General features: G+C 40.1%; 1 protein-coding gene across 13 annotated transcripts in view; it reads left to right on the top strand.

The window, feature by feature from the left end:
• Positions 1-24,569, top strand: part of TENM2 (teneurin transmembrane protein 2) — a 753,140-nt gene that overhangs the window by 121,622 nt on the left and 606,949 nt on the right. For all 13 annotated transcript variants that reach the window (XM_083430660.1, XM_083430659.1, XM_083430641.1 and 10 more), the window contains one exon: positions 13,421-13,717. In XM_083430660.1, coding sequence (XP_083286786.1) covers positions 13,492-13,717 — 226 coding nt within the window. In that variant the 5' untranslated portion in view covers positions 13,421-13,491. The remainder of the gene's footprint in view (positions 1-13,420; positions 13,718-24,569) is intronic.

Genomic DNA, 24,569 nt, shown 5'->3' with positions numbered 1-24,569 from the left:
TTTTTGGCGTTTTTGTTTTTAAAAAGCAACTTTGGGGTCTTCCTGGTTTTTACTTCTTAAAATATGTCAACCCTAACATACAGCTCTGCTTCTCCTTTGCAACTGCAGGTGTGGCAGTGAATGTGGTAGGTTGATATCTTGTCTTCGTAATGAACTGAATTATAGAATCATAGGATTGTAGAGTCGGAGGGTACTCCAAGGGTTATCTAGTCCAACCCCCTGCAATGCAGAAATATAATATTCTCAACTAAGAAATCCCTGACAAATGGCTATCCAATCTCTGCTTAAAAAGCTCCAAGGAATGAGAGTTCATGATCACTCGTACTCAAGTAAGATTGTCTTTCATGAACACTGTCTTAACACTGAGTCTGTAAGTGACTGTGGAGGCAAATTCTGGATCCACACGTCCTTCCACAGTGGGGACATAGATTTCCAGGTGGGAGTTGATCATGGTGAGGGTTTGCCAAATGTACCTTTCTCTTAGCACATTTCTCCCTTTCGTCTCAAGTTCAAGCATCTTCAAAGTCCATGATACCTTTGGAAAATGCTGTTCTTCAATTGGAGCCATCGCAGGCCAGTGTTTCCCAGTTGTTGGTGTTTATACTACTTTTTATGATTTGCCTTGAAAGAGTCTTTAAACCTCTTTTGTTGACCACCAGCATTATGCTTTTCATTTTTAAGTTCAGAATAGAGTAGCTGCTTTATTCAGGCATCCAAATAACATGACCAGTCCAACGAAGTTGATGTTGAAGAAACATTGCTTCGACACTGGATAACTTTGCTTTGCCCAGTTCACTGGCATTAGTTCATCTGTCTTCCCAAGTGATATGTAAAAATTTTCAGAAACAGCATTGATGGAGTTGGAGATGGTGTTTATAAGTGGTCCAGGTTTCACAAGCATACAGTAAAGTTGGTAGAACAATAGCTTTGTAAACAAGCATTTTGGTTTCCCAAAATGTTTGGTTTCACAAAATGTTCCCAAATGAATATTCTGGTCCTCAAACGCTCTGACTTCAGTCGGGAAAAAGCTGCATTTGCAGAGCTCAGGCAATGCTGGATTTCATCATCAATGTCAATCCTTGTGGTGCAGCACTTTGATTTTTGGGATGTTGAGCTTTCTGTAAAGGTAAAGGTACCCCTGACCGTTAATTCCAGTTGTGGACGACTCTGGGGTTGTGGCGCTCATCTCGCTTTATTGTCTGAGGGAGCCGGCATACAGCTCCCAGGTCATGTGGCCAGCATGACTAAGCCGCTTCTGGTGAACCAGAGCAGCACACAGAAACACTGTTTACCTTCCCGCCGGAGCAGTACCTATTTATCTACTTGCACTTTGACGTGCTTTTGAACTGCTAGGTGGGCAGGAGCAGGGACCAAACAACGGGAGCTCATCCCGTCAAAGCTTTCTGTAAGCTTCTGCAAAGATATTTAGGATGGTTTGGCGGTCATCCTCTGAGTGTGTGCACATTACATTGTCATCAGTATATTGAAGCTTTATTATAGAAGTTAGGGTAGCCTGACTCTTTTCTTTTAGCCTATTCAAATTAAAGAGTTTTCCATCTGTTCAATATATGATTTCTACCCTGGTGGGGAGTTTCCCTTTGACAATGTGTAGGATAATGGCAATGAAAATAATAAACAGAGTTGGGGCGATAACACAACCCTGTTTAACACCTGATCCCACTGTGAATGGTTCACTTTGAGAGTCATTGTTATCTGCAGTTGTTGCTGTCATGTTATCATAGAGGAGCAGAAGGATGTTCAAAGATTTACCTGGGCAGCCGATTTCTTGTGTCAAAGGCCTCAAAAGATAAAGGTAAAGGGACCCCTGACCATTAGGTCCAGTCGTGACCGACTCTGTGGTTGTGGCACTCATTTCGCTTTATTAGCCAAGAGAGCTGGCGTACAGCTTCCGGGTCATCTGGCCAGCATGACTAAGCCACTTCTGGCGAACCAGAGCAGCACACGGAAACGCCGTTTACCTTCCCGCTGCAGCGGTACCTATTTATCTACTTGCACTGTGTTGCTTTCGAACTGCTAGGTTGGCAGGAGCAGGGACCAAGCAATGGGAGCTCACCCCATAGCGGGGATTCGAACCGCCGGACCTTCTGATCAGCAAGTCCTAGGCTCTGTGGTTTAACCCACAGCACCAACCACACCCCATCAAAGGCCTTAGTCAGGTCAATAAATGCCATATACAGGGGTTGGTTTTGCTCTCTGTATTTTTCACTGTTGTTGAGCAGTGAAAATCATGTTCACTGTCCCCCTAGAAGGCCAAAAACCATTTTGGGATTCAGGAAGGGTAGCCTTGGATATAGTTAGGAGATGGTTTGCTAAGATCCTTGCAATAATTTTGCCAACCACACCTAATAAAGAAATCCCTCGATAGTTTCTGCAATCCGTTGTATCACCTTTTTTAAAAAAAGGTTGATAATTTTGGCATCCCTAAAGTCTGCTGGGATCTCTTCTCTCCCAGATTTTTTTGATGAAGTTGTGTAAGTTCAATTCTGTCCACTTTGAAGACTTTGGCAGGTATCCTACCAGGTCCACTGACTTTCCTGTTTTCCATTTGGTTAATAGCTGTATACAACTCTCCAGGATTTGCAGATACTGCCACCACCCTCTGAGGTCCATCCCAGTGTCAAGCAGCTCTTACCATCAGAAAGTTCTTCCTGATGTTTAGTCGGAATCTCATTTCTTGTAACTTGAAGCCATTGGTTCAGATCCTACCCTCTGGAGCCAGAGGAAACAAGCTTGCTTCATCTTCCATGTGACAGCCCTTCAGATATTTGAAGATGGCTATCTTATCTCAGCTCAGTCTCCTCTTACCCAGGCCAAATATCCCCACCTATTTCAATCGTTCTTTATCAGGCTTGGTTTCCAGACCCTTTATCATCTTGATCACCATCTTGATCACCCTTCTTGCACACGTTACAGCTTGTCAATATCCTTCTTAAACTGTGGCACCCAGAAGTAGACATAGTACTCCAGATGTGACCCTGGCAGAATAGAGTGGTACTGTTATTTCTATTGATCTTGCATCTGTTGATGCAGCCTAGAATACCATTAGCTTTTTTTGCTGCTGCATTGCAGTGTTGAGTCATGTTAAGCTTGTGTACGAGAGCCAACAAACCACTTTGAGTATTTGGGGTGGTATCTCTCCCCCCCCCCATCAAGTGGTATATAAATTTAAATAAGTAAATAAAGTAAATGGAATGGAGTATCTTTGAAGACACCATGGTCTACTGGCTAGAACCATGAACAGAAGCACTGAGCATTTTGTTGTAGGTCCTCCTTGTAACATTCTCTAGATGATTGATTAGAGTGCTTCTAAAAGAATATGGGGCACAGGTGGCGCTGTGGTCTTAACCACAGAGCCTAGGACTTGCCGATCGGAAGGTCGGCAGTTCGAATCCCCACAACGGGGTGAGCTCCCATTGTTCGGTCCCAGCTCCTGCCCACCTAGCAGTTCGAAAGCACATCAAGTGCAAGTAGATAAATAGGTACCGCTCCGGCGGGAAAGTAAATGGCATTTCGGTGTGCTGCTCTGGTTCGCCAGACATGGCTTAGTCATGCTGGCCACATGACCCGGAAGCTGTCTGCGGACAAACACCGGCTCCCTCAGCCTATAGAGCAAGATGAGCACGCAACCCCAGAGTTGTCCGCAACTGGACCTAACAGTCAGGGGTACCTTTACCTTTAAAATAATATTGTTCTTCTAATTTTTGCATATTCAGATACCTTGATTGATTGATTGATTGATTGATTGATTGATTGTTGCCCTGACCTTTATCAACATATATTACACCATACCTCTGTTTAGGCCTTTCTTCCTGGTTTAGTGTTTATCTGTGTGGGTTTTGTAGGGATATTGAGACATATATTGATTTTGCTGAATGTATCTGGGCCATGTTGAAGGATAGTTTCTATTTTAATAAACCTTCCCGTATGCATAGAATTCCTTTTTTTTTAAAAAAAAAAAGTAAAAATACTATGAGTAATATCCAATGTTAGTCATACTCAGAACAGACCAAATGAAATGATTTTGACAATTGGCTTCAATATGTCTTCTCTAAATATGACTTAGCTAGGTATCACTGTATACATATTTTTGTTGATAAGTGAAATGGACAGTGTAAGTTTTTAATACTAGAGCAACATTTATTTTGTAGTTATCTTGTTTGTTCAAATTCAATGGCATTTTTTTATCAGAGCAGTTTAAAGTAAAATATTTAAAATATACATAAATACTGTATATATACTTACCCTCATAAAGCTGGACCCTTGACTATTCATATATTCACCAGCAATTAAAGTATTCAATTGAAACTAGAGTGGGAAACAATTACTAAGGAGAAATTCTTAAGCATGGAACCATAGGTTAATTAACATTTTTAATGCAATTAAAAGGTCAGAATATTATATTAAATATTTGAATGCAATTTCAATGAATTAATTTAAGAGATCATCTATAGAGCTAAGATAAATGTTCTTTACCAACACATACAGCATCTTAACAAAAAAATTGGTTAACTATACTTGACTGGTGAAATATGCTGTAAGATAACATAGAATATATTAAACATAAAGGGGAAGAAGAACAGATTATTATAGATGGAAATTGGCAAGAAATGAAAGAATTGTTCAGTAAGGCAAACATTCCATCTTGATGAGAATTTTCATAGAAATACAATGAAAGCATATTGCCTCTGAACTACAAAATCATGCATCTCATCACTACTCTCCGCCCCCGCCCCCCACAAAATTGTGGTAACTGTGAGTCGAGGACCCGCCACCCACTTAGAGATAAAATAAGACACGAGGACACATGCATTTTAGATCAGTGGGTTAAATAAGGCCACAACTTTATTGGTTACAGCATGTGAGTGGTATTGGCTTAGGCATTGGATCAAACAAACTATACTTGACTCAACCCTGTCCAGCAGGAAGTCATTTTTGAGGGTTAACAACCAGTGGGAGGAGCTTGTTGATGCAAATACAACTGGAAGCTTCCCCTGATGTCATCGGGGGTTGTGCCACCAGCAGGGCATCGGACAGGATCCACGACTGCCGGATCCCTTTAATGGAATACCCAAAAGGAGGGGGAGGTGATGGCCACAAGCTGCCCTCCAACACACCACACATATTCCAGTGCCTAACTGCCACCTGAGGAGAGGTCTTGCTCTAAACCATTTCCAAACAATTTCTGTGTTCAGAGCTGCTTTTGGGAGTGATTTGGTTGCCCTGATTGATGACCTTCATTTGGAGATAGACAAGTGGGAGTTTGACCCTGCTGCTTCTGTACATTCTATCATCTGCTTTTGATACCATCAACATAGTATCCTCCTAGGAGATAGATATTTGGAGACACTGTTCTGCGGTGATTAAACTACTGCTTCCAGGAACGGGGGGGGGGGGGGGGGGACATTGGATAAGTGTTTCTTAGTCCTGGCTTGGAGCACTAGGCTTTAAGTAGTCTTTTATGCATAGGTATCTTTATTGGGATGGTAGGCTGTAAATAAGGTAGGCTGTAAATAAGGCAATGTATTTCTGCATTCTGTGGGTGGACCGGGGGGGGGTCAGTAATTGGTGTGTTTTTTTACTGAATTCATAATAGTTTCAATTTTACCATTTACTAATTTGAAAAAAATGATTGTATTAAATGTAATATACTGATGATTAGCTGAAGTTCATAAAAGAATTCAGTAGCAGGATATAAAATAGTAAATAAAGGTATGGAATTTTCCCCTTTTGGAATTCAATTCCTTATTCATTAAAGGTTTCAGTTGTCCATTTCTTTGTGTGTGTTTTTACCTTTTGCTTTTTTAGAGTTTTTGCTGCCCGCTTTGAAATGTTAGGACAAAGGTTCACAGTAGGAAGTTGTGTTATTTCTGACAAAGTTTTGTGTGCATAAAGCACTGGGAATTCATGGTAACTAAGTTAATGGTTTATGTACACTAAAGGAAACTTTTATGCTCAAAGGTAGGCGGAACAAAGCTCCATTTAGTTGTATAAGAAACAACTTCAGTCTTTCTTCTACTGAAATCTAGGGCTTTTAAACTAACCTTTGAAATTATTTTTGGAGAAAGTTCTGGAAATGTGTAAATTATCTCCAACAATTCCCCTTATATGCTCCATGGTGTATCACAAAGAAAATAAACAGAAAAGGTATTGTGATAAATGAATCAATTAAAAGACTGCAAGAAGACTCCAGTTGACAATTTTGCTGTCAGGTTTCAATCAACATATGCAATTCACACAACTAATTTAGCTTCCCTGGTCTAAGATTCCCCAGCCTAAAAAAACTTCCATCGTGTGTCCATTTCAAGAGCAGAGAATTCATACTGCTGGAGAGACTCCCCCCCCCCCCCCATTTCTTTCTTTCTTTTCCTATTTTTTTCAGATGTTTGGAGGAAAAGCTTTGTGCTACTGCTGCCAAGATAGGGGAACTTGCTTACAGTATATGATTTAGCAAGTAAAAGGAAAACAAAGAGAATTGGCCAAACGTAATGCATATACATGGCTTGTACTTGCATCTTTGTTTAAAATATAGATAGGGTAATCCTGATCAGGACCAAGTCAGTGTGTATGTATGTTAAAACTCTTTCCCCTCATACATATAAATCACAAAAATTGCTCCCTGAAGCTGGGAGTTGCCCTGAAAGGAAAGCTATCAGTGCCAAGAGCAGCTTTTCTCATGGGGGGCAGCTTTTGGAGTGGGGGTGGTTGTTAAGACCACCGCAAGAAGGAAAGGATTTCTATCACTCTCCACCCCCACTGTGGTCCTAATTCAGATCACCCATTTAAAAAATAGACAGAAGGGCAAACAACACCTTGAATATAAAATGTAGTTTGACTCAAAGACTAGGGCTGGACTTGTCTGTCTTTGCTACAGCCTCAGAACAATTAAAGCTTCCATTATATGCACACAAACATGAGAATTAGTGTCATTGAACCCAATGGATACAAATGTGTTGGATCTGGCTGCAAATTGTATGTATTGAGATGCAGTCTGGGAAGTTGTCCAGCTCAGTTCTATTATTATTATTTTTGAGCTGTCACAGGACACAGGAATGCTGCCAAAAGAAACGTCCCCATATTGAGATCCCTTCCTCTCCCTCATAATGTGTACTAGCAGCCATCATATGGCATGACATCATAGTGTCATAAGATTTTTTACTCATACCAGCATCAGTCAATAATGTAAGTGTGGGCGGAGAAATTCACAATGTGATGCCATCATGTCATGTATACATATTTTGGGGAGAGAGAAAAAGCGTTCCACACAAATGTGTTGTTTTTGAAGCATATTATCAAAGTTGTTCTCAACATGAATCTCTGAGAGTAACTGGAATCTAAAGATGTAATGTAGTATGAAAATTAAATATGTGCATACAATCAATTTTGTGCACAGCACAGCCAGACCTTTGCTGTTGTTGTTGTTTTAATTTTTGGTGCAGCAGTTCCTACTGCTTAAGGGACAATCTGATTTTTGAAGCTAAGAAGCATGTCTCCTCAACACCCAGTGGGACATTCTATACCAGGGATGGTATCCTCTATATATTGCTGAACTACATTTCTCTTGATCCAAGACAGCATAGGATGATGGGCACTGTAGTCCAATATCTGCTCTATAGCATAACTAGAAATAAGCATGCTGCTGCATACACGTATCTGCCATGTGTGCCCTTTCGCATACGCAAGTGTCCAGCGACCCACATCCAGTGGAGCTGTGGGCACGCTAATGCAGTAGCAGAGTACCAGCAAGAAGCGAGGCTGTGGAGGCATTTGGCATCGTGAAAGCTTCTTTATTTACAGCAAATCAAAACAACAAACATAGCTAGTGTGAGCAGCAACTTCACACATGTCCTTTCTGTCCGAAAGCAGAGAAAAAAGAAAAAATACAAAAGCACACAGAACGGAAGTACAGTGTCTGAGTTCCGTTCCCACACTCCTATCACAATGGAATGTAAACAGTGAATCACGAGATCCAACAGCAATGAGAGAATGAAATTACTAACAGTTTGTATCTCCTGAACTGGCCTTTCCCCTTTTCCTTTCTCATTAATGCTGCCTTCTTCTGATCTCACTGTCCTTCTCCCTTCTCTCCTATCCTTAACCATGAAGTTCTTTATAGCTGAAATGTCATTTTCTTTATGTCCATCAGATATGGGCATAGCAGAAATGGTGTTGCCTTTTTATCCAAGTTTGTCATGGCTTGCTTAATGGTGGCAGCATCTTTGAGCGGCATCTTCCATTGTGGAAATTGCAGCAGCGCCCATATGAAATTATATGTTCATCTAAATAATCCTCCACACAATTGTCAATCACTCATGATCCTGATGGCAGCTCTACCTGCTAGCAGGGTGATTTAACAATGCCACAATTATGTGTGAAACAAAATATTAAAAACATTGGTATATACTGTAGAGGGAATGTGCTGTGCTGTCTTCACTCGAAGCAGTATAACATACTGGGGAATATATGTGCTTCCAACAGCTACGTACTGGATGTCAGAGGATGAGAGTCAGAGAACTTGAGTAAAAAAATGTAGATTAGATCTATGTACCTGCAACTGAAAAGATTGTGTGGGGGGGGGGTTGGTTTGTTTTTTTAATAAAAAAAAGTCATTTATACATATCTGATTTTTAGAAGTCAGTTTAGACAATCAATTTAGACAGTCATGGTCAAAAATTGTTTCTAAAGTTGTTGCTTAATCGAAAGTATTCTCTAGTGATATGAATCCATTATACAAAATTGTTAAAGCATGCTTAACAATATTGTGTTAATTATGCAATGATAAATTATTTTATCTACCTTAACAACACTGTAGCAGTAGATAATTGTTCTTTTTATGCAAGAGGAAAGTATTTATAATTTAACAAAGACTAAGAACTTTGATCATAATGACTGATTTCTTTTTTTACGTAACCACTAAAAAAATTGTAATAAATGTGATTCTAGTGCACAGGACATATTTTCTGTGTAGCATGATAAAAATCAAAAAGCCAGAGGAACCTTGTAGCTAACAAATGCACAGAGAAAAGCAACTACCATTCAGAACTCATGTTAAACCTGCAGTTTAACTACTGATTCCAAGTCACCTGAAGTCATTTATACTACTCTTTCGCCATTTGTTTTATTTCATTTATGCTGTAATTCATTCTCAGTCTTAACTCGCTATTCTATGTATCCATTTTTGCTTTGTAACTCATTTCAAACTACTTGACATGGACATGAATGTGAAACAGGAATACTTTTATTGTCTCTGTGTATTCACTAGTATAGGCTGTGCTGTACAGTGGTACCTCGGGTTACATACGCTTCAGGTTACATACGCTTCAGGTTACAGACTCTGCTAACCCAGAAATAGTACCTCGGGTTAAGAACTTTGCTTCAGGATGAGAACAGAAATCGTGCTCCAGCGGCACAGTGGCAGCAGGAGGCCCCATTAGCTAAAGTGGTGCTTCAGGTTAAGAACAGTTTCAGGTTAAGAACAGACCTCCAGAACGAATTAAGTTCTTAACCCGAGGTACCACTGTAGTGCCTAAATGGAAAGGAGAGAAGGCAGAATGAGGAGGGAAAAGAGGAGGGAAAAGAGAAAGATGAAGTTTACTGAGCAGAATATAGGAAGGGAGAAGCAGTCTTTATTGGTAGATTAAATTCAAATAGAGAGATTCATGTCCCCAGTAAGGTTTTTACTGGATAATAACATGTGGAGATTGGTATCCAGGTGGAAGAGCCAAGAGAAAGTCAAGCTGTTTTGGAGTAAGTGGCCATATTCAGGAATACTCTTGAAGACTGCCAAAATGCCAGAAAAGGTGAATCATGCATTCCCAGGCTGCACTGAGGGTGAAATGCAGAGCAAGTGCCTGGTCAGGAAGTCTGCTTTCAGAACTTGGACTCTCGGCTCAAGTATTCCTGAGGACTTGATTCTAAAGGTTAGCACATGGTTTAAACATAATTAGAATACAGGTTGCAAAATTAGTAGCTCAGAAGCAGGGCTCTAAGATACATGGCTAGGCACAATCTAAGGCATTGTCGCAACCTTACACCCTTTTCAAGGGTGTGGTAGGCACAGTCATTCTCTTGGTTCTCTTCCCAAGCAATGGGAGTGGGCAAGCAAGCGAACATCCCAAGTAGGCTGTGTTGGCTTGTACAGCTGCATTTGATGATGCACCCTTGGAGATGGGGCCTAAGTTTGCCTGGCCAACTTACTATCTGACTCAGGGTCTTGCATTTTCCCAGTTGCCAGGGCATCCTTCATCTCCAGTGGCAGGGTGACAGCTGGTTTGTTCAACTCTCCCTCCTCTCTTGAAGCATACGGCAGCATGTGGAGAATGTGGTCTCCTAGGGGACAACCCAGACCCTCTCCACCAACAGATTCAGTAATCTCCTTCCATTCCTCCTCTCTCTTTCTGACAGAATGTCAACCAAGAGTTTTTTTTGACACAAAAGCGGGTGAACATGTCAAGGCTACTTTCTAAAATTTTATAGAAGATGCTGGATGGGTTCAATGTTCTATTGTTATGTTGCTCACCAAAGAAGTGTGGTGGCAAAACTTTAAATCATCTATGCAGCAAAAAACCTTGGGCTGGACTAGTTGATACCTATGAATATGATGTCATATAGTATTTATCAGTTCCAGCTTTCCACCTACAAGTGATCCAAGGCCTTTAGCTGATTAACATTCTATGATGTTTTAAGTGTGTTTGTTTTTTCATTTTTATATATTTAAGTTGTGAACTGCCTTGTGATCTTTAGATGAAGGGGGGTACACAAATTTAATTAATCATCATCATCATCATCATCTGAGGGTGGTGACCTAGGTACTCCCCATGCCCTCTAAGCAAAAAGCTTCCCCCATGCGTATACCTTTCTGTGATATTTAGACTTCCAGGCCTGAAGCAAAACTTCCAATATTAGAAACACATACTGAATACTAAAAGTATGCTACCCGTGTGCTTAAAGTTATGCACATGTATATAAATTTGCCTAATATATGCAGGCTGATGGTTTTTACAATTGTAACACTGCAGGCTTTTAAGTAAGTATCTTATATTGGTTTTGGGTGTTTTTTTTCCAGAAAACGATAGGTATTTGGTTTTCTATTGTTCTGGTTTTTTACCTTGTCTCATGGATTCTCACATTTTAAAAAAATAAACTTGTTATGATTTTAAGAATTCACAGGTTGTAATATACATGTGGGTGTCTTCAAACATCTGGTTCTCCTGGTTACCTAAAATTGCTTCTTTTCAGAGTGATACTCTGAAGGGGGGGGAAAGAACATCAAATGCTTCATGGTTCATGTAGCCTGCTCTTAATCCTGGCAATCAGAGGAATACTGGTTTCAGGGTGTTGGCCACACTTTTTCTATAGCTAAGCTAGAAGCCATCTGTTGGCTTATCTTACATATATTAGTTATGTAAATCCAGGGATGTTGCTGTTGCCATGAATGCTGCAAAACACATTTCTACCTGGTCTAGGGGTCGGGGCCCAGACTCACCCTGAACAGCTAAAAGAGGCTCCTGGGAGGCCAATGAGACATTGCTGGAACAACTCTTGGTGTGTGACAACTGACTAAAATATTTTAAAATGTTTCTAATTTTGATTCCTCTGAGGGGGTTTTTGTCGAGTTGGTGTTGGTTAAATGTTTAGTTGAAGTTGTTGGTCATTTTAATTTGGGTACAACTGTAAACTGTTTAGTGTTGTTGTTGTTGTTGTTGTTGTTGATTTCTATTGATTACTTGGTTTGTTTGTTGCTTGTGTAGCATATTTTGTTTTTTTAATGTTTGATTTGTTGTGGTTTTATATATGCTGTAAACCACCCAGAGTGGCTGGGGAAACCCAGCCATATGGGCGGGATATAAATTTTAAAACAAGTTATGTCTGTCAGGCCCATAAAGATTCAGAGGTTGCATGAGTATTAATACAAGAGATTTGGGATGATATAGTACAGAGATTGCCAACCCAGCGCCCATGGGCACACATTTCATGGCTCTCCTTTTTATTTATTTCCAATGGCAGGCACTTCCTTCACCCATGGAGGGGCTTTCTGAATGTGTGTGCTCAAGTATGCTCTTGCTATGTGTGTATTATTGAGAGATATGCACTTGGGCAGAGAGAAAGAGAGTGAGATGTCTCTCAGTGTGTGAGAGGGGGAGGGAGGAGGAAGCATACATGTACGTGTGATCTGTAAGAAAGGGAAGGGTGTATGTCCTGTGTGTACAGTCTGTGTGAGAGATTGAGGGATGCATATGCGAAGTATGTGATTGTGTGTGAGAGAAGCATGTGTGTCTGTGGTCTATATGTGTGCATGTGCTCTGTGTGTGTGTGTATGTGTGTGTGAGAGAGGGGGACAGAAAATGTGGTGTGGCCACATTGTATATTTTCCCTGGTACATGGAAACATCTCCTGTTTACCAACAGCATCATTGTGTGCATGATCTGCACAATCAGGACACGTAGGTGACTTCCCACAACAAGCATGTGGTTAGAGGGAGTAGGGAGCAGCAAAGATGGCCCTCTGTTTTCGTGTGATTCCATGCCATCCACAGCAGCTATGATAAATTATGCCTGTCCCTCCATGGTACACATTTTGTGTTATGGCCTGCTCCCATGAGAGCCATTTTGTAACTGACACCTACAGCACTTTCTAACGATTTGTAATGCACCTGCTGGTCCAAAAGGTTATTAGCCCTTGATGTAGTAAGAGAGTTCAAAAATGCTTAGGCTGTAATCATAACTAGACTAAGGGAGCAATCCTAAACTGCCCAACACCAGTGGAGCTTTATGGTGGGTGAGAAAGCCAGTTGAAGAAAAAAAGTATGATGAAAAAGGGAAATTATGAAGGAATACTAAGGAAACGTTTGTGGTTTTTCTGAAACTTGCTTGTATAGCATGTGAATCTTAATGGTTCGTTCTTTAAACTTCACTGTGTGCTTCATTCTAATCTGCACACTTCATATGATGCTCTACATTTCAGACCCTCCTGCAGCTATAAAAGGAAGTAATTAAAGCTGTTTCCAATCTGTTTTTCTGTGTGTTGTTGCAGAGCATGAGCTAATATCAGAGTGTCAAAAGGACTGTCATGTTGTTATCAGTGTGCATGCATAAATGAAAAGATTACAGCAGTTTGTTTTATCATCAATTTTTAAACTCTTCAATAAAAACATAGTTTTAATAAAATATAACTCATGCAGTTAAATCGAATTTCTTTCATTTGTTTCCATTAGGATCAATTACCCATATAGGTTTTTTAAAGCAATTGAAATGCTTTGTTGGCTGTTGTGTCTTTTTCACTTTAGTTTTCTAAGAAAGTGAGAAAATGTGACTTTACACATACACACAGATGCGCGCACACACAAACAAATATATATTTAAGTCATCACTTTATACTTAAGCATTATTTTTATTTCTTGTAGGTGGAAAAGTAACCAGTCTCTGCCTTAAAGTTTTACATCAGTGGGAAAAAGTTTCCTTTTCTCCCAGAATTATGGATATAAAAGATCGAAGGCACCGCTCTTTGACAAGAGGCAGGTGTGGAAAGGAATGTCGCTACACAAGTTCATCACTGGACAGTGAGGACTGTAGAGTGCCTACTCAGAAGTCCTATAGTTCAAGTGAGACTCTGAAGGCTTATGATCATGACACCAGAATGCACTATGGAAATCGAGTTACTGACCTAGTTCACAGAGAGTCTGATGAGTTTCCAAGACAAGGTATGTTCTAAGACACTTTTTTTTTTTTACTTCAACGATACCATTACAGCACTATATTTAAGTGTCCATGCAGTTACTCTGCATTTGTATTGGAAGATGTGTTCAGTTGTGATTTGACATGCAAGTACAAAATTCAGTTTTCATTGTGAAGTGAAGTGGTGAATATGTTAGCTTTGTCATATTCAGAAAGCCTTTCTAGATTCCTCCTTTTAACATAGAGGTATTAATAATTATTAGTATTAACCAGCTGTCATGTTGTCATATTTCTGGAGAGGCCCACATATTATACCCTTGTGTTATGTCACTAAGGTTCATTACAGGTATAATAGAGACATTTTCACTACTTATTTTTTTGTGGGACTAGCATTACTGATAAGTAAAACATTGTGATTAACATTTGGTAATCATTACCTATGAGGTACTTGGAATTTATCCCATATTTCTTACTGAAGAGAATTGAAATGTGGAGAATGTACACTTTTCTCTGACACCATTTTGTCACTGCATAAGCCTTACATTTAATTTAATTTAAAAATGGAGGGAGAAGACCCATCTAATTATTTTCAAGTTCATTAGTAGTTTGTTAGTGCCTCACACAGAATCAAAACCCCACGTTAAATTTTAGGTTGACATAAATTCTTCACATGAATGTGTAAACTTCCTTTGATAACTTTTTTCCATTATAACAAAAATGATTGAGAGAAGTATCTTTACATGTTGTTTTTACTTTGCGTACGTTTCTTTCTATGTTACTTTAAGTGACAATTTATTATGCTTCTGTGTCTTACCCTTTTCAGTGTGTGAATAATTCAAATACAGAAAAACATAGCCCAGACTTGTGATATGAAAAGTTCCAGATAGTCTGGCTATTAAGAGATAGTTGCATTCCTAAGGCAGGCATAAATGGTGGGTGGGGAAAACCAGCACACTTTTCAAATGTCCAGTTGTCATATTGAATGATATTAAGTCCTATAATCCCTTTGTAAGATTGATGTCAATGAAGTTATTTCTGTTGCTTTTCCTAGCCCAGAATGAATCCTAGGCAATACTTTTCTCAAAAGATTGTCTTCCCAGCAAAATTGATCCACAAGCATATATGGCTCCGTCTCATGGAAGAGTATTTGTTCAACATAGCTTTAATTTTATCCTACTGTACAAAGCTAAAAGCACCTGATGCCCTCTAAACATGTTTTAAATTACTGTATGCATGTGCTTGGTTTGGATTGGAGCTAATAGCTCTTAGTGATAGAATTCCCTGTGAGGTATTTGTTGTTTCTTTCAAAATTGTTAAAATTTCTTTGGCACTATGAACGTTAAATCACAATATCTCTGTGCAGTAGATATATTCCCTGCCATTCTTCCAGTGAGCTAGGCAGCTTAAACTGTAGAATAGAGACTTATCTAAGGACCCCAGTGAGCTTTACTGCTGAATCAGCATCTGAATCTGGATTCGTCACATTCAGGCACAACAGCGTACACACTTCTTGTCAATGGTCCTTGTGATGTTTAAGTTGTAACTATGCTTCAGCTGAAGAACTGTTGCTCATGAAGTGTATAAATTATCCTGTGTTTGCATAGCTTCAAAACTGCAATAGGGTTCTTTGTTTCTAGATCACTGATTTTAAAACCTCTTCCCAACTTTCTTCTTCTTTCATGAAATTGCTTCAGCTTTCTTTTGGTATAAAATGGTTACCATCTTTGTTAGTTGTTGTGTACATGAGTTTCCCAAATACAAGTATTTTCCCCTGGTATTATTTTTCTTTCCATATTTTGGCCTACTTACTATTTCTGTAACTACTAATTTACATTTCCTTGACTGTTTATTCCCACTTTGAAGTAAACAATATGTGTAGTAAATTAGCCTTGTATGAGTGTATTTTAAGGGTAACTGTATGCACTGCCAGAAAAAAAACCTGTTACTCTATTGTTCTCTTGTTTGTTGGTGGATCAAGTATACAGGCGGTTACTAGCGGTACATAAATATAGGTCTGTCCTATGTATAATTTGATGGAAAGGAAACACAGTTTTCAGGAAAGTTACAGTACATCTTGTGAACATTTTTTTTCCTTTTATAAAGTGCATTTTATTGCTAGCAAAGTATTCTGAATTCTAAGTACACTGGAGTACTGCAGAATCACATATGTCAAGCTGGCAACTGCTGATTTGTGCCAACTGCACCGATTTGCCTCAGGATGCAGAATTAGATTTCAACAGAATAACTTGGAGTTTAAATGAGGTCACAAGATTTATTTACTGGAAACACTGAAATGGATTTATCAGGCCACTCTCTAGACATGAGGCTCGTTCTATTAAATGGGGGCATTTGTCTGATTTGCTGGTCCACCCAATATTGGTTGTTCATGCAGTCCCCCTTTATCCACACAGGCCAAGAGCTTGCAATGTGGCTGCCCATAGACTATAATAATATCATAAGGGAAGTAAAAGTAAGGTTTTTGTTGACTATCTTTCTTCCCCAATTCATAACAGCATAAATCTATCTTGGAATAACGTCTTGTTAGCAACTAGTGCCTTGTTGTGGCTCAGAGGTCACAGGAATAGAATGGGCATTAGTTGCAATGGACAGATATCTATAGAAGTCATGATAATTAGACCTTTTTCAATAGTTTCATTGTAGATCTGACCCCACTCCTGTGGGTGCCATTGAGCAAGGTAACACTAGATGGACTTCATTGCTTTGTGTGGATGCCATTGAACAGGTTAATACCTTGTTGATATAATAATATGTACAGTGGTATCTCGGGTTAAGTACTTAATTCGTTCCGAAGGTCCGTTCTTAACCTGAAACTGTTCTTAACCTGAACCACTTTAGCTAATGGTGCCTCGTGCTGCCGCCGCGCCGCCGGAGCATGATTTCTGTTCTTATCCTGAAGCAAAGTTCTTAACCTGAAGCACTATTTCTGGATTAGCGGAGTCTGTAACCTGAAGCGTATGTAACCCAAGGTACCACTGTATTAGGTAAACACTGCAGAGCTGCAGAAAATTTTTATGCCACAATAAATTAAAAATTGTGCTTTTTCTGAGGACCCAACATGGTCTGGTCCAAAACAAACAAGATAGAGGCCTTTTTTTTAAAGGGCCATAATTTTATAATAGTATTGGGAGGATTTATATCTGGATGCTTTACTTGAGATATATCTTAATTGCATTAATTTAAAGCAGAGAGTCGCTGCAGTGTTTTTGTACTTTGCAAGGTAAAAGCAGGGAGTCTGTATAATATTCTGTATGACTCTAGGTAGACATAGGATATGACTAATTATCAGTGTTGTCATCATAATTTTTTCTCTTGAAGATCTGGAACAACTTGGAAAAGGTGTGATGACTGACACACAATTATTGCAAACTACAGTTAGAATGTTACATGATCAAAAGCCCCATCTCTTAGCTGTCACATAAGTAAGTTATTACTGAGCACTCTCTTTTTGCACGTTGTAACCAAAGCCAATCTAGTAATCCATCTTCTCCAGGAATTATGAGGACAAATAGTATATGCTTTAAAATTTTAATATGTGCAGCCAACAAGGAATTATTTAATGATTTGATAAAGTCTTTTCTAATTTGTCATATGTGTTGATAAGTGTACAGTGCACATATTTATTGTACTTTCTTTTACAAGGAGGTCTAATTTCAGTGAAGCATAGCACAGTATCTGTATAGTATTGCTGTGTGGATCTTCCCTCTATTTTTTAATATTTTTAAAAATAAAAATAAAATTCCCCAGTTGTTTTTCTAATTTAGTTCAGTGGCATTAGTGATATGCACTTCAGTCTGTCATGACATATCTACTGTTTTTTTTTTTTAAAAAGTGCTCCCTTGCGATAGTTTAACCTTCTGACACAACTATAAACTTTCATTCTTTCCATTTTCCACTATGGAGTGATAGCTACATAAATTAAAGAGGAACATGCATTCATAAAGCACCCAATTGAAAGTAATAACACAAATTCAAACAAGCTTTATCGGGGACTTGAAAATGAGGATTTAAATAGTAGCCCTCATGTACCCCTACCAGTGTCAGGTCTAGGAGAGGTAAACCTGATTCTTAAAGGATATGTAGCAACAAAAAGCATGCACATATCCTATTAAAGATAATGATAGACTAATGAAAGACATGTCTGACTTGCATAGATTAAGCTGCAGGTCTTAAACTTATATCAAGTCCTTCAATGAACTTAAATACCAAGGACATCCACACATCTTTGTCTGTTCTGTTGCAGCATCTTCCTATAGAAATTAAATAATGTGGGGGACACAACAATCAAACTTAAAATAGATCATTTTGAGCAACACACAAAAGGAGGCACTGTGGGAAACACAAGTGGCATCATTCCACTAATAGCATCACTGGGATATTGTGGGAAATGTAAATAGTGGCTATGTCAGAAGAATCGCAAGGAATTAGCTGCCCAGCACTCATCAGAACACCATGAAATAAAATGGTTTAAAAATGAGAGTCTGTGGCCTGAGGAGAGTCCAAAGGACCTGTGTGTGGCCTTCAAGCCTGAAGTTTGCAACTCCTCATCTATGGGCTCAAGCCACTAGTACAGGGTTGCCATAAGTCTGGGGAAACCCAGACATCTCTTCTTTGGGGGCGGGGCAAAATGCCCATCCAGGCAGATTTTTACATTTTAAAGGAAATGTCTGGGGCTTGGGGGGGAGTTGGAGGCTTGGACGGGGTGGGCTGCTCTGCACGCTGCTGCCACTGCCAGCCTGAGCCAGGGAAAGAGGTGTCTGGGTGTTCTGCATGCTGTGGTCACTGCCAGTCCAAGCCAGGGAAAGATGTACATAGGCGTAGCAGCCCCGCATGCCCACACGCCTCTTTGCCCAGCTTGGGTTATCCTCTTTTTTTGCTCTTCAAGATATGGCAACCCTACACTAGTAGACATTGACTACTACCATATGTTGTACTTGTGTAGTACAGAGGAATTACATTTTCATGTGAATAATCCTTAAAAGAATAGCATCTTGTGTGTGTGTGTGTGTAATTAGGGATGCTGACAAAACTTTTCTGACTTGGTTTCCTCTAACCCGAGATACCAGCCCTTACATAAAAGTATGTGTGTTTGTATATATTGCAACAATTATGGTTATTTAGAATCTGCTTTGCTGCAGAAAAAAATAGATACTCACATGCTTGTGACATGCAATTACATACATAGATTTCCCTACGCCTGCCTAGGAAAAATGTTATGTGACTCAAAGGAGCCTGTAAAAATGTGTTTCCTGCTGTCCCAGTGTCACTCTTTCTTCCATATCTTCCTGAAATTGCACATTAGCATAGCTTGCCAAGATTGCTGTGAATTCTGTCTTTTTAAAAAAACCACAGAAACCCATTTTGTGCAAGGTTCAAATAAACAAAAAATAAACAGCTGTAATTGTTTTGTCCTAAGTGGTTGAATATACCATAATATTGATGCAGGACTGCCTGAAGACCCATTTGACTCATCTCTAGAACAAACTTAGATTAGTGGAGTTGACAAAGCAAATGGCATTCAGACATTTAAATATATAGCTTCCCATTCTTTACAAATACTTAGCTGTAAGTGTTTTAGAATGAATGCTAAAATACATATCTCTGAATGCAGACCATATTGGAAACTGAGATTTACTGTCCCAAAGAGTAATGCTTACTCAGCCATCTGATGAGATCTGAGCACTAAACAGTTTGAGAGGGATGCATAAAACTGTTTTATTTCAAGATGCTGTTATGAATTATTGCAGATTTCCTTATGGTATAATGCTGTTACCAAACAACATTCATGAATATTAGTAGTTTTATTTCTTCCTCGTACTTTTTGGGGATAATACTTGGATTATGGCTTCCAACAGTTTCCATGTATCCTCAGGTAATAGTTGGTAGAGAGACCTCTACTCAAAACCAAAAGGTGCTTTTAAAAATTTGGGTCACAGTATGTGGAAAGCTGCATTTTTTTTGCCCATGAAACTGGTGTTAAATGGTAGCATCTCATAGGGATGGATGCAGAAAATAACCATTTTGCAACTATTAGTTGGTCTCTAAGGTGCTACTGACTGAATCATTTTGCATTTCGTTTGGTGAAACATTCAGCTGTGATTCGATGACCTGCCACCCGCTTGAGGATAAGAAAGACACATGGACATGGTATAGATCTGACGAGAAGCAGCAGCACAATGGCTGGGAAACGCTGCTGTGGCCGCGTTTGAGCAGCTAAACCCCGCCCCCAAGCCTCCAGCCAATTGGCTGACCACTTGGGGGTGTGGCGCAGTAGCAGGAGCAGCTGGGCAGGGGGTGGAACGCCCCCTGCCAACGCGGGAAACGCTCCCGCTCACAACTCCTCCCCTCCTTGAGGAGGAGAGGCTTTGTTGTTAACTAATACCATTTCTATCATTTTTATTAACAGATTACAATTTCTGTTTAATAAATGCAAAGCTGAAAAGGGGCTTGTTAATAAGACCAAATTTTTTATTATGTAGAAGACACGAGTGTGTGTGTATGTGCGTGTACACACACACACACACACACATCTGGGACATTATTATTGATATAGTCTGATGGGACGTTATTACTTAAAATTTTAAAAGTGTTGCCCTGTGAGGCAACAGTTTTTATTTGTGTTGCTCGATCACACCATCACTTCATCTAGCATTTTCAAAATATAGTTTTAGTTTTAAATTCCCTTCTCTTTTCATAAGGGATATTCTAGCCCTCCAAATTGTCAGGGGGGGCGTCTAAATTTATTGTTTCTTGTTCCCGCTACCACTAATTAGCATAAGGTGGAGGGGAGGGGGGTTACTATTGGTTATTTCTATAATTCCCCATCTATCCTACATTCCCAGAGCTCTTTGGCTTTCTTCCAGAGATTCTTAATTCAAAACTCAATTCAAAACTCTCACACTTTCCAAAAAAAAACCCTACAAGTTTTCTAGTGTGGAATCCTGGGACTGGAAAAGGGAAATAAATGGATCTCACCCAATATTTTTGCCCTTAAGGCTCAAGCCCCTAAAGATGAGCCCACATAATTAAGATGATATTTAACTGCAACTGGAGCAATAATATAATCAAGCAGATAAGAGTTTTGTTGCCATAACAAGGGTTCTGCAACAGCAGGGTACTTCAGTTATCCAAACTGTGAAGAGCTTGTGGGCCTGCGGCCGTTTTAAAATGGCTAAACCATGCCTCCCAGCCAGTCGGATTGTGTGGGTACGATGTGTGAGCAGCCACAAATGCACATGCCGTTTTCAAACCCTGAAGAGAGTGGAATGGGGTGGAGTGTGCTTATGTGTGCTCTGCTGACATGCATAATGACCCAGAACACAGCCCCCACACAAACAGGGAGATGCTTATACTAAGATGCAGGAAACAATGCCCACTTTTTATTTTAAATTTGATTTCTGATTAATATTTTACACTTTCATTTTGTAGTTGGATAGCTGTTTATTTAAAGTAAGTAAATAATATATTTTGGAGCAGAGAGTGATAGTCTACATACAATTACAGTACACACAATTACTGAAACAAATCAACAAAATGTAATTCTTCCATAAGAGTTGCCTGGAAGAAAACACTACTTAGTTAGTTCGTCCCTGGAGAAGGCACAAATGTGACATGCAAAGGAGGACTTCACGTCTTATTAAAAGCTATTGAATCCTTGGAGAAAGCATACATTTTACATAGAAGTAATTTTCAGTATAGAGTTGACACGCTGATCAATTAGCGTGTAGAATGATTTCCCTCAAATATTCCATGATGCCAAGAATGCAACCAAATAAGTAGCTGCTCACAATTTAAAATTTCATTGTTGGGTCTTTTAGCAAGGTTAAATTGGCTGGTTGCCAGTTCAGCAAGTCCATTGGCTGCCCCCTAGTCCTGGAGAATTTAGGAATGAATTTAGCAGCTCTTCCTGTTTGCTACCTATTACAGCTGCAGGCATCTCAAAAGAGGTACAGAAGCAATTATCAGCCCTGGCAAAGTGCTTGCTTGCTGCAGGACTCAGAAAGCATTCTGTCCTGTAGGTGGCTTTCTGTTGAAATACTGTGTCAAGAAAACAATATATATATTGCTGCAAGTGAAAGTTGCTGTTGGTTTGGACGATATTGACACACCCCAAATCTGGCCATCAAATGGAGAGGAGTGGTCTCTCCCCCCCCCCCCCCAGCTTGTTTGGCAGCAACACCTTACTAGTTAATTCACATTGGCTAAAACCATGCAGTTGATTTCCTGGGGCTGGGAAACCAACTGCAAGATTATCACCTACACATGTTGGACATTGCATGTATAGGCAGCATTTGCATATTCCGTCCCAAGTGGATGTGCAGAAGTGAGGGCAGTGCAGCAACTGGGCAAGGAGGGCCAGCATGCTTGTGTTCACATCAATGCCATGGCTGGCAAGTGGTGGTAGGATATGAGTATTGCCCCATCTGGCCCCAGTATTCTATGATAAAAGCCAGGGAAGAGCTATTCAATGAGTTCACATTTATAGAAATCTTGCCTAACATTTTTTTGTTTTTGTTTTTGAATCACTTCATTTGTTTTAAAAGTTAATTTAATTGTGCAGAATAGGAGTTAACTAATGTGCTTTCTAAACTTTAGCATAAGCATATTTATTTTTTAGGAGGTGTCACTGGATCATCAGGTTGGGTTTAGGCTCCGCCTTCATGATGAGGCAGGAGGAAAAGACTCCTCTGGGATGTGACTGGTTACCAATCAGCTTTTTGTTCCTGCCTGTTTCTCCAATATAGGTACAGAGAGAAATGTGGTGGCCTTCCATCCCACCTACCACAATACATCACGGGGTTTGCAGCTGACTTCTCAGTTAATTAGTCAACTGAAGGAGGCCTTAATTATGTCTATTGCCTCTGAGATCTCTGCTTCTCAATCTGGGAAGCAGAAGCAACCACAGCAGAGAACCCTCTCTTCCCAGACCTCCACCCCCCTTGCTGATGGTGCTGATGGTATGCTTCCTGGCTCAACTAATCCAGAGTGACACAGCAAGGGAAGCCTTTGACCCACTGGTTATGCAATCTCATGGGGAAGGCTCCATCCCTGAGATGGAGAAGGTGGAATGGAGCAATGGTGAGATCTCTGAGGAGGAGGAGCCCCATCATATTTTTCAGGATCTGTATTATATGCCGCGACTTTGCAGATCCCTGACTGCTCTAGATTTAAACTCTCCCTACCCAAAAAGTCCCCCTGCTCCTTCTAAGGAAACTTCAGTGCTCCAGAGCCACAGTCCTCTTCCAAACTAATTCCAACCTCCCTTCAGTTTAAAAAAAAATGGCCAGATTGCAAATAAATGTTTATGTCCTCTTTAAAATCCTTCTCAGTGGACAAACCAGTCACCATTTTAGTTTCTAGAAATCTCCTTCCTAAAAAAGGTGACTCTGAACTAAAGGACACCATGGAGAGATGAATAGACTTTGCCTTGTGCAGACTTCATGAGGCTGCTGCTTTTCATTTAGATAAGCTTGTGTTGCCTCCATTTTCTCAAGGGCATTTATCATATGGGTTGAATTATTGACTAACCCACAGCAGGATCCTGCCATGGGTAGACAATCCCTGAAAAAGTTGTGCAGGGTTTGTCTACCCCTGGCAGTATCCTACTGTGGGTTATTCAATAATTCACTTGTCTTCAATTCTCCAGTTATTGGCAGAAAATAAGTATTGATCTCTAGATTCTGAACTCTTTAATGTATGGATACAAAACAGAACTTTTGGCTCAGCCATGCCTCCATTTTGTCCCAATCTCCAAGGATCATGTGACAGTGTGTACACCAGCTTCTAGACATAGCAACTATTGATTCATTCCCAGCAGATGAGCGATTCTGTTCAATTTTCTTTTGTGTTTCTCAAAAATTACCTCAGCAAGTGGAGGTCCTAGACCTCAGGTTCCTGAACTGCTAGGTAATCTACAAGAAGTTCTGAATGGAATTCTTCTCATCAGCTGAAGAAACCCTTAAACAAAAGCGGTTATGAAAAATCTATAGATCTTCAGGACATGTACCTTCACATTCTCATTCACCCTTCACCCTTCCTACAGGAAATATCTCAGATTTGCACTGGGAAAGCTTCATTTCCAGTACAACTTGCTTCCATCCAGCCTTGTATCAGCATCCAGAGTATTCACAAAAATTATGGCGATCTTGGTGGCACACCTCCGCCTCCACAGCGACCATATTTAGCCATACCTAGACGACCTGTTCCTGAGAGTGCGGTCTGTCATTCTGGCACAACAGCGGTTGGAATCAACTCTATCAGCCTTACAGAGACTTGGCTTTGTTATTGGACGAAGACCAACCCACCACCACCCCACAATTGCTGACTTATCAGGGGGATAGACATGCCTGTAGGGCACCTATTCCTCCTCCCAGAGTGCTTCATGGTGGACTTCAACCTGCAGAAAGGGACTCTATCCTGTGATCCACTGCACACAGTAATAACCACAGACACCAGCCTACAGGGATGGATGACTCACTGCAATGGACAAGCAGTTTTGCATTTCACTCCACACTTGAGGATCAAGCGTATTTTTCTGCTCACTGATTTTCTGCTCACTGTGTGCGTATATCAAAAACAGTGGCACCAGGAGTTGAGACTTACAGGCAGAGATTTTTCTGCTGTTCCAGTGGACAGAACATCTTCTCAGCTTGCCAACAGAGCACATCTCAAGAGTGTTCAATGTACAGACAGATTGGCTAAGTTGCTTCAGGCTGGATCCCGGAGAATGGACTCTGCACTCCCCATTTTTGTGCCTGCTTCAGTTTCACATGGTACTCTGCAAAGAGGATCTCTTTGCTAGTTGGGGAAATCACCAACTTCCTAGGTATTTTTACAGGTTCCAGGAGCCTCAAACAGAAG

Source organism: Podarcis tiliguerta, assembly GCF_965153285.1.
Source record: "Podarcis tiliguerta genome assembly, chromosome: 2".
NCBI classification, from domain to species: Eukaryota; Metazoa; Chordata; class Lepidosauria; order Squamata; family Lacertidae; genus Podarcis; species Podarcis tiliguerta.
Note: the sequence above shows the minus strand (reverse complement) of the source record. Positions and strands in the feature narration are given on the sequence as shown.